The sequence below is a fragment of the Corylus avellana genome, chromosome 6 (genome assembly GCF_965113065.1).
Source record: "Corylus avellana chromosome 6, dhCorAvel1.hap1.2, whole genome shotgun sequence".
In the NCBI taxonomy this organism is placed as follows: domain Eukaryota; kingdom Viridiplantae; phylum Streptophyta; class Magnoliopsida; order Fagales; family Betulaceae; genus Corylus; species Corylus avellana.
In genome coordinates, this window is record NC_142495.1 from 3,766,103 (window position 1) to 3,776,864 (window position 10,762).

General features: G+C 37.2%; 2 protein-coding genes across 8 annotated transcripts; one reads left to right on the top strand and one right to left on the bottom strand.

Moving 5' to 3' along the window:
• Nucleotides 1-270: 270 nt before the first annotated feature.
• LOC132186428 (N-terminal nucleophile aminohydrolases (Ntn hydrolases) superfamily protein) lies at nucleotides 271-5,965 on the top strand. Of its 7 annotated transcripts, none has more exons than XR_009440751.2 (12): nucleotides 271-641; nucleotides 839-889; nucleotides 1,557-1,677; nucleotides 1,890-1,974; nucleotides 2,313-2,394; nucleotides 2,578-2,707; nucleotides 3,373-3,497; nucleotides 3,600-3,763; nucleotides 4,640-4,763; nucleotides 4,840-4,937; nucleotides 5,051-5,208; nucleotides 5,399-5,487. XR_009440751.2 is itself a non-coding variant. In XM_059600401.2 (12 exons), the coding sequence occupies exons 2-12, from the start codon at nucleotides 498-500 to the stop codon at nucleotides 5,489-5,491; spliced, it is 1,224 nt and encodes a 407-aa protein (XP_059456384.2). In that variant the 5' UTR covers nucleotides 285-397; nucleotides 492-497; the 3' UTR covers nucleotides 5,492-5,965. The 7 variants fall into 7 exon arrangements, 4 of the variants coding, with proteins under 4 accessions (XP_088373863.1, XP_059456386.2, XP_059456384.2 ...); XR_009440749.2 differs by having other exon boundaries at nucleotides 275-641; nucleotides 4,833-4,937; XM_059600401.2 differs by lacking the exon at nucleotides 5,051-5,208 and having other exon boundaries at nucleotides 285-397; nucleotides 492-641; nucleotides 4,833-4,937; nucleotides 5,399-5,965.
• Nucleotides 5,966-6,182: 217 nt separating this feature from the next.
• Nucleotides 6,183-9,420, bottom strand: EMB3127 (Amino acid dehydrogenase family protein). The gene is made up of 5 exons (XM_059600404.2): nucleotides 9,054-9,420; nucleotides 8,229-8,554; nucleotides 7,278-7,514; nucleotides 7,019-7,186; nucleotides 6,183-6,813 (listed from the first exon to the last, which is right to left on the bottom strand). The coding sequence occupies exons 1-5, from the start codon at nucleotides 9,247-9,249 to the stop codon at nucleotides 6,643-6,645; spliced, it is 1,098 nt and encodes a 365-aa protein (XP_059456387.1). The 5' UTR covers nucleotides 9,250-9,420; the 3' UTR covers nucleotides 6,183-6,642.
• Nucleotides 9,421-10,762: the final 1,342 nt, after the last annotated feature.

Sequence of the window (10,762 nt, forward strand, 5' to 3'; positions counted from 1 at the left end):
ATTAAAAAATAAAATAAAATGACAAAAGCAGCTTTTTAGATTTTTGTCTTTATCATTAAAATAAAAAACTAATTTTCATTATCCTTAAAATTTATCTGAGCAATTCCTCAGTTTGGTATTGTTAATCGTTGTTTTTCTTTTTGGTAATTACTAATTAGCCATTTTTAGATCTTGTTTTTCTTCCTCTAGAAAGCAGCTTCTCATTGTTCTTTATGGGTTTTTCCTGAGCAACGACGCTCATTTTTTCTTCATTTAAACGGCATTCTATTGCTCAGGAACCCAAAAGAACAATACCGTTTTAAAATGGTTTTCCCTTTTCCGCCAATGTTCTAGTTGTCGTTCATATTCCATTTAAACGTCGTTTTTCCTCATCTAAGAAATTACCTGGAACGGTAAGGTATGAAACGAACCTTCCTTCTTCTTCTTCCGCTGCGTCCTCACTGATACACTGATAAATACTCTCTCTCTCTCTCGCTCTCTCTCGACAATAGAATTCCATGGCTTGCGAGGCAGAGGATCAAAGCCCTAGATTCTTCGTAGCAGTACACGTAGGCGCGGGTTATCACTCTCCTTCCAACGAGAAATCCCTCAGGTCCGCTATGAAACGCGCGTGCCTCGCCGCTGCTTTAGTTCTTCGCAAGGTCTCTCCCTCTCTCTCTCACACACACACATTTCACTTTCCATTGCTTCTGTAAAACATGCATATTTCAGACGAAGCAAGGAAATGTTTGGTTTTGATGAGGACGATGATCGTGTCTTTAATTGAAAATATTTGAAAGCTAGGAATTTGATTGCGCTATAAATATATGCTTGACGTGTTTTGGTCTATTTGGTTCAGGGCTCCGGCAGTTGCTTAGATGCTGTTTCTGCAGCTATTCAAGTGTTGGAGGTATAGTTTCTTCTTTCCACATACGCTGTATGTATGTATATATGTATCCGTTTGTTCATTTGTTTATCTATTTGGCTGCGTGTTTATTGTATGATGCTGTTGTTATCATGCTTAGGATGTAATTATTCTTAATTCATATTATATCTCGGAATATTGGAGTGTCAATAAGTAAGCATAACCAATTTTCGAGAGGCTTTTCCGCTTATACTTGGGGAAAGAATTATTTTGGCAGTTAACACAGAGCAGGTTATGTCAAGTATGGGAATTCATTGTGTGATCTCTGAATTTGAGAGGATCTTTGGTTCCTCAGAAGCATCTTTTGTCTTTAGAATTTTTGGAGAATTTTAAATCTACTCGGTATGATATAGTAAGTTGCAGAATGGAATTTTCCTTTTTGAAGTTACAAAACATGTGGTCCTCAAATAGCAAGTGAGTGGAAGTTTAGCAGGAAAGCAATATAGGCCTGTCTAGGTTAATCAATTTTCTAATTTGGTTTGCTGATTTTGGATTCCAAGATGATTTGATATTGCCTCTTTATTTTCTTTTACGAAGGATTAGAGGCTTTTCATTTTACCAAGAGGAGAACCATTTGATGCTGTGTAGGCTTTCATGTAGATCTGTTATATCATGTTTAATGAGTTTTAATGATACCACTATTTCATTGAAGGATGATCCTAGCACAAATGCGGGTCGAGGCTCCAATTTGACAGAAGATGGTCATGTGGAATGTGATGCCAGTATTATGGATGGTGATTCTGGAGCATTTGGGGCTGTTGGGGCAGTGCCAGGTATTCATAATGCTATGCATTGGATATTTTATTGAGTTAACCAATTATGTTACGTGTCATCAGCAATTTCTTTGGTTTATATGATTCTGTTAACAAATTGGGCTTTACATTTTAGTTTGCAATCTTCATTTCACATAAATTTACTGAATGTCACGTGTGACATGGAAAACAAAATGAAGTTATTAATGTCTGTTTCGTATGTTGTAGACCAGGCATTCGAAATGCCATCCAGATTGCTACTTTATTGGCCAAGGATCAAATTATGGGATCTTCTTTGTTGGGTCGAATACCTCCCATGTAATGATTGCTCTACGTTGCTTCTCTTTTAACCTGTTGGAGGACTATGTCACTATGGCTCTTCCCTTTCATAAATCTGTTTTACTGTCCATTTCTAGATGTCTATATCCCCGAATGTATTATCAATCTTCATGAAATAGTCACTTTTCACTTGGGGATACATCAGTTTGCTAATAGTTTGATGGCAGATGATTTAATCAGAAGAACAAAAGTTAAACTCTGATGAAAATTAGTTATGTTCTACTAACATGAGGAGTAATTTCAACTTCTGAATTCTTTTCATTTTTTTTTCTTTTACTTCAATCTTATTCCTGCAAAAATAATACCATGTTGCACAGCTTCTTGGTTGGTGAAGGAGCTCGAACATGGGCAAAGTCCAAGGGCATTGCTTTGCCAGCAACTATAGCCGAGGCTGACAAGGTCCATATCTTTTATTTTTTCACCTACAATTTTGTAACCTCTCACCCAACTCCAAAGGAGAGTAGATAACATATATCATGTCAAATATGTCAAGTTTACTTTTTAAAGTCACTTATCTTTCAGCTATAGAAATAGTTCTTGCTTATAACAATGGGTAAATTGATCTTGTGCATTTTGAAATAGTGGCTGGTTACAGAAAGGGCAAAAGCACAATGGAAAAGGTATAAAGTAATGGTTGATGATGCCAAAGCTAAAACAGAAATTCCTGCTGTGGGTATTTCTTGCAGTCTACAAGATACTGCTGCAATACCAGGTATTCCATCTTAGTTTGATTTTGCAAGGAGCGATTCATTCCATTTCAAAACTGTGAAGGTCTGTAGCGTGAACATTATCTGCACATCTGCCTTTTCTGGTAAGGGAAGCTGATAATACTATCCACCTTCCCGCTTTACACATGGTATTTTACCTGTGTTCTTTGTTGGTCCATGGTGCTTCTTAGGAGTATATTAGATTTAATCCTACCCTATGCAAGAAATTACTTAGTTCATAAATTAAAACTTCGCATAAAATGACATTCGACAAACCTTAGGTTCATAAATCATTCCACATGTCTCTATCAGTTTCATTCTGGTGATGTTGCCGGGCATTTTCATATATATATAGCTTTGTTTGCTATATGCATAATACTGCATCTAGGTGGCTATAAGCTTATATTAGGGAACATTTTTAAGATTGAACTTCTCACAAGTGGACTATGAAAGTTACATTAATCGTGTGTTTCTGTTATCAAGTATACGCAGGCTTTAACCAATTTTGTAAAAGCATCGTGTATGGTAGCTCTTTTTTTGTTTTGAATCAATAATTCAAGACTCCATAGAACTTTTATTGGATTTTTTTGATATTGCTGATTGTTTGATTTCCACCCCCACCCCCCCGCGGGGGTTCTATGACTGAGTTGCATTTGTCTTTTGGGTTTAGAAGTGCAACCATGTATACCAAGTGCTTTGGAAGAGGATTGCGTCATGGACACTGTCGGAGTTATTTGTGTCGACGCTGCAGGTCACATAGCAACTGGGGCATCAAGTGGTGGTATTGCACTGAAGGTAATGAGGCTAGGCTTCTTGTGATATACATTTGTATTTCTTTACCGGCCTTCTTCAAGTATTGTAGATAATATCTAACTGGTCTCTCATTAAAAAACACAGGTTGGTGGGCGTGTGGGACTAGCAGCAATGTATGGCTCAGGTTGTTGGGCATCCTCAAAAGGTCCCTTTGGGGCTCCTTTTATGGTTGGTTGTTGTGCTTCTGGTGCAGGAGAATACCTAATGAGAGGTTTTGCAGCTCGGGAGTGCTGTGTCTCATCATCAATGTATGCATCTCTTTTTTTTTTTGATAAGAAATGATGATGATATAAAAGAGCGCAAAGGGGCGCAACCCATATACACGGGAAGTATAAACTGAGAGCGCCTAGGAGGGAGAGAAATGAAAAAGAAAATCAGAGAAACTAATCACTAAAGGAGCTAGCCAAGCGGCCGTCCAAGAGTAAAGAGTACAGAAGAAGAAATGAGTCAATTCCTCTATGGTCCTAGTGGAATTTTCAAAACATCTAGCATTTCGTTCATTCCAAATACACCACATAAGACACAGAGGGATCATCTTCCAAACAACCGCGCTTCGAGAGCGACCTCCTGAACATGAACCTTTTTTTGGTATCAGTGTTGGCCGACATTTAGCCTTTGCTTATTTATTATGTTGTAGTCTCAAACCTCCAAAAGAAGAGGTCAATTTCAAAGTGAGTCACAATTCAGAGTTTAAACTGTGTTTATCTAGTTGTTGATGTTATATTCTGTTCTCATGGGTTTAAACATGAGATGATACCTGCACTTGAGTATCTAACTTATTAAGTCTTCACTAGTTGAATCAAAATTGGCCTGTGATTACATGCCACTTACAAGACGTAGACATGATGGACAGAGATAAATAGAGACAGAAAGGACAGAAACATGAGATGATACCTGCACTTGAGTATCTAACTTATTAAGTCTTCACTAGTTGAATCAAAATTGGCCTGTGATTACATGCCACTTACAAGACGTAGACATGATGGACAGAGATAAATAGAGACAGAAAGGACAGCTTTTAATCATTAACAATTTTATCATTTCCCTAATTGAGTCTTTTGTAATACTAATCATCCATGTAAAGCGCATGATATGAATTTGACATGGTTATATTCATTATGTAGATCACAGGCTGGTCCTGCCTCTGCTTGCATGAAAGTTTTACGCTCTGTTGTTCAAGAGAGCAGTCAATACGGTACTGATAGAAGTGCTGGGATTTTACTTGTGCAAGCTGATGCTCCCATAATTGTGAGGCTGTTGACTTTTACTTTTCTATTAGCTTGTCTGGAAGGAATATGTATTTATTTGTTGCTTTAGGTTCCAGGAAATTTGCCAAAGCTCAAAGCTGTAGAGATTGTGGCTTCTTACTCTTCCTTGTCTTTTGGAGTAGGATATTTTGGAAACTCTATGGAACGGCCCAAGGTATCAAAATATGTTGAATTAACCTCTCTTTATTTCGTATTGCTAGCTTGCTATCAATTTTGAACCTAAATAGGAAGAAGAAAATTTGCTTGACATCAATCTCTGTGATACAGGATCATAAATCCCGTTTGACTTTGGACTAGTAGAAACTGACCTAAAACCATCAAACATGCCAAGTGGCAGTCAAGATGTTTCTTGACCATGAATGGCTTACACTGTGATCATCCAAAGAAATTATACCTTACAAAGATACTAAGAAGATTTTCCTGAGGTAGGTTAGAAGAATGTTGAGAGTTCAGTTGATTGTAGTGGGCTTTCTTAAAATTGAAATAGAAAAGAGAATAAACAATCACATTAAGCTGCATCATTTGCCTGCCTATTAAGCTCAATTGATTTCTGACATGGATTTAGAACCATTCGAAAATCAGAACCTACATTTTCTTCCTGTTATTGTCTTTCAGGTTTCAATTCTTAGGAGTACAAAACAGCAAAGCAAAACTGGGATAGACCATTTTGAAGCACGCATTGATCTTGTGGGTGAAAAATTGCAGTGACTACTGTTCTGTTTCTGGATTATTAGTGAAGAACAGGGCAAACTCATTCATATTCAGAATTGGAACTTAAGATCATCCGGCCACTGTTTGGTGGGTAGTGGTATTTCCAAAGACCCCCTGTTGCTGGCTTGCTGCTTCACATAGCTCTTGCCTCCGGTTGCTGAAGCTAATGACCGACCAAGAATTGAAAGTCAAGAACAGGTGCTACCAACAACAGGGTCCCCCAATTAGACTGGCTGCAAAATTTGATGATGCTGTTCACAAATAATTGGTTCAAGCTTTTGAGTTCAATTGATGGATTAAAAAATTTCATTACAAATGGCTATTATATTTCTACTTTCAATTGAATTTAGAGGCACCTACTTTGAAATGTTTGTCGGCAAATGTACAGATGTTAAAATAGTGAATGCTTTAATTGTTTTATAACATGCAATCTCCATTAATAGAGGAAATTGGATGAGGACCATATTTATTTATTCAACTCTCTTAAGAGTAAAGTGAGAATTTGGATGCTAATAGATTAAGAGTAATGCCATATATATACTATACTCACATCTCACTGAGTCAATATAAGCTTATGGACACTGCTACATTAGCCCAGTGAGATGAGAGTATAGTATATAACATATTTATTGACTAATTCTCCATCTTGGGTGACCTTGTCTCTATCAAAGAAAAACAAAACGGAGAAGAAAGTAAAATGATCATCAACATTCTCTGTTTTCTGAGCCTCACGAGGCTCAGAAAACTATAATTCAAAATTTAAGCATCGGACATAGCATATAACTTTTAGTTGGTTCCAGGGTCAAACCAATTACAGTAAGATCAAATGTAACAGATAGTTCTCATGGTAGCAATCTCTAAACACCATTCCACTCCTGTTTAAGGGTAGATGATAGCCGATAAATGCCGATTTTCACTTCAGATGCAATAACCTAATCACCATGTTTGCAAAGTCCCAAGCCTCCCATGAAACCAGCGCTTGCGTGGTTGCATAATCAACATCATTTATAAACCAAGGGACGATGCCGCCTATTGACTTCATCTAGAGACTCTAATATAATTCATTTCAAAAATGTAAACAACCAATGCTGAGATGAACTGAATTTGTGAACGAGGCATCTTTCCTTGTAACAGTAATTCAGAAAAATTCATTGGAAGTTGTGGATCCTCTTTGCTGAGGTGAGAGTATTTGAGAGAAGCATTGCTATTGTCATTGGACCTACTCCACCAGGAACTGGAGTAATAGCTGAAGCAATCTTGCAGGCCTCCTCGTAACAGACATCTCCAACCAAACGGTAACCTCGAGGGCTTTTGGTATCCTGTCACACGCACACACATGACCAGCTGAGCAATTTGAGTAACCTTGAGGACATTTGAGTAATTTCTTCTGTTCTCTTCCACAAATTTTTGAGGGAGGAAAATACAAACTAAGATCTGTGTGTGTGTGTGTGTGAGAGAGAGAGAGAGAGAGAGAGAGAGAGAAGTAATTAATTACGATGCAGAAGATCACAGAATTCTGCACACCTCAACTGGATTAATCCCAACATCAATAATCACTGCACCAGGCTTTATCCAGCTGCCCCTAATCATATTTGGCTGGCCTACAGCTGAAATAATAATATCTGCTTGTCTTGTGAACTCCTCAGGGTTCTTGGTTCTTGAATGGACAATACTGATGGTAGCATCTTCCCTCTAGCAATGTTTAGAACGCACATAATGATTTCATTGGAACAGAAGTGAATCTAATCATCAAATAATAATGCTTGGATGAATGAAGTCTCACTTGTAGCAGTAGAGCAGCTGGCATTCCAACAATATTGCTCCGGCCAATTACAACTGCCCTCTTGCCTTTGATACCAATGTCATATCTGTGCAACAATTCTATGCATCCTTTTGGTGTGCATGGAACAAACAAGGGTTCCCTATCCCGCATAGCTAGACGGCCAATGTTCAGTGGGTGAAATCCGTCCACATCTTTCTCAATGCTAACAGCATTTAAGATGTTCTGCTCATTCATATGCTGGTACAAATTCCAAGAAGACAAGAAAATCAGTTTCTTCATGAATCAAAGGCAGAAATAATTTTGAGGGTTCATACAAATTATATACAAATCTCTGTATATAATATTTGGCACACTCTATAACATCAAAGTTATACTGTCAAAGGGCAGTTAGTCATCCAAGGAAAAATGCATCTTCACAATGTTTTGTATACTATTTTCTCAACAAATCAATAACAGTCAATGGGCCACAATATCCACAGAAGTCCAAACACACCCTGATATTTAACTCAATAGTATCATAGCATAAACTTTATACAGACATGTACATGATAAGATCCATATATACATGTAAAAAGAAAAAGGGCTAATAACCTTGAAAACTTTATATAGAGCATACAAATTTACAGAATCACTAATAAATCGACTGGAATAATGATATTAATAACACACATTTTTCTCTAAATAAGAGACTTAACTCGACAAAGCCTTTATCCCAACTAACTGGTGTCAGCTATATAGAAAAGAATTACTGATTAAACCAATAGACATTAGCATGCGTTTATAGAGCCTATGAGGCATTTCAAAATATTGGTAAAGACCGCAGGATAAGAGGACTGTAAAATTTTTACAGAACGCGTGACTTTCTTTTACAGTATAAAACATACTCCTATTTACTTTTGCATTGTAGCATGTTTCACCAAAGGAAATAAGAAGTTCAATTTAGAAGCGTACAGAAGGCAGAGGTAACTGAACAAGGATTCCATGAACTGAGGGATCATCATTGAAGTCTGAGATAAACTTGAGAACTTCTTGCTCTGTGGAATCTTCTGGCAAACGCACCTCAAAAGAATTAATCCCCACTGACTCACTAGCTTTTTTCTTATTGCGTACATAAGTTGCAGAGTCCTTCCTATCCCCAACAAGGATAACCGCTAATCCAGGAATAACACCTATTGCATCCTTCATTCTAGATACTTCAGCAGTTATCTCATCTCTGATTTGCTTTGCAACTGATTTTCCATCAATCACTTTAGCAGATGCTTCAGTAGCCGTTGATGCTGTACAAATAATCAATTATAATTACTCGAGCAAGAGACTTAAAAGACCAACAAATAAATTAAAGACATTACAGCATGTTCACTTGGCAAACACGACCAACTGGCCTGATCAATAGGCAACACTAAATGCAGTAAAACCACTGTTGACATACCTGGATGTGAATTCCAGATAAGAGGTACTAATTAGTATATACCACTAAACAGTGAGCACTATCCAAATATCAGTTTCTTCAGACTCCAATTCTCAACATCGAAAGACAATACTATTGACAAAGACAGTAATTTGAGAAACCAGAACCGTGATTCATTGCACATATTCGACAAAATGCCCCGAATGAATAAAAGCAGAAAAGGACAAAAACGTTGTCAGTGTTAAGGGAATATATATATATAAAAAAAAAAAAAAAAAAAAAATTCTCAGGTTCTCAGGTTTCCGACATTTTCTGAGCAACCAAACAGAAACGGAAGAGAAGGGAAGGGAGGGAAAGGGGACTCGTACCGGTGACGACTGGAGATGGTGAAGTAGAGGAGTGAAGAGTGAGGGTTCTCGAACTCGGAGAGCAGCGGCCAGGGGGTCCCACATGGAGACGTCCCACTGCTAACCTGCTAAGAGAAACGACGCCGTGTTGGCGGCTCAACGGGAGGAGCCGGGCGGTCGCGGAGGACGAACAGTCGCTGAAAATCATCGAAACCATTTGATAACAAATATCTGCTCTCCTTAGAGGACAGTGTTCCGGGAAGAATCTCAACGTCGTGTCTGCGAGCGGGTGTAGAATACCAGAGAGAATTTTCGGTTTCCCTGCTTGGAACACACAGCTCACTTTCCAAAGCGGGTTTGCGTTTATGGAAGAAGGACGATAGGGACCCAATTATTTTGCTCAACTTTGAGCTAATTTTTGCTTTATTTTTTAATTTAAAAAAAATGACATTATTATGAAGAAAAATATTATTTTTTATTTTTTTTAAAATACCAAATAAAAGAAGAACCAAAAAAATATATTATTGCTTCACACATTTTTTTCATTTTTCATTTTATTTTTTTTAATTAAATAGTAAGGCAAAATAATTGGGTCTTTAGCATTTTCCTTGTGGAATGGGAGTTAATTTCCATAGAAAAGGAAACGGCATGCCCTTTGTTTATGCTAGAAACATAAATGACAGGTTTAGTTGAGGCACCTGAGCCATTTGGACTTGGCCGAGGTATCTAGTATGTATTCTCCTCGGCCCGAGTGATCAACGGGGAGAAACCAACACATTGCTTTTGTGTCTCGAGATCAAACCACACTTGTATTAGGCTAGTACGTCACAGCATTTGGGCTGTCTAATTTGCCCAAAGGTTTTTTTTTTTTTTTTTTTGTAATATAATTTGCCCATAGTTAATTTGCAAGAGATGTTCTCTAGTTATTAAAAACAGGATTTCCTTCTGAGAAAGGAACGTTAGTGTCGCAGGGCGGAGGGAGGCTCGACCCCCAAAAATTACCCTTACTCCCCAGTAGAATCTTTTTTTTATATACTCTAGTTGCCCACCCTCAACCATTTATCCGAGGCATCGACGTTACCGGCAAGGCAAGAGAAGATAATGTTTCCTTATATCAGATTGACTTCAATTAGTTTGAGAGCTAAATCTTAGAAAGTTAAGTTAAACTCACGAAGAAGAAGATTAAAACGGAGCATTTAAAATCGCAAGGTTGAGGATTGAAAGTTTAAACGTATAGTTTCATCAAAGCACTGTTTATTACACGCATTGTTTCATTAAAACTTGAGAAACAGTAAAACCTTTAAAACGCAACCTTCAGCCATTTAGAGCGAGTCGTGACTTTTTGTTTCTTATTTTTAATTTTTTTTTTTCTATGCTATACAGGAAAGGGAAAGAAACAAATTTTTTGAAGATTAAAAAGTAACTTACTAGCGTAGAATAGAATAAAATAAAATACCTTGAGTCAAATTATAGCTACCGTAAAAATAAAAAATAAAAATAAAAAATTGAAAGGTTAGATCAAATTCGAAGATTTGAAGTTCGGGGTAAAACTAAAAAACATAAAAATTTAATTTGGGTAAAAATGTAATTTTCAAGGATTATATGGACATTTACCCAAAAAAAAAAAACCTGGAGAAAACATGGGAACATGGTAGTTCCGCCCTTGAGCATATATACAAAAAGACCTTGTTAACCATAATTTTTCAAAAATACAATTTAGAAAAATATGG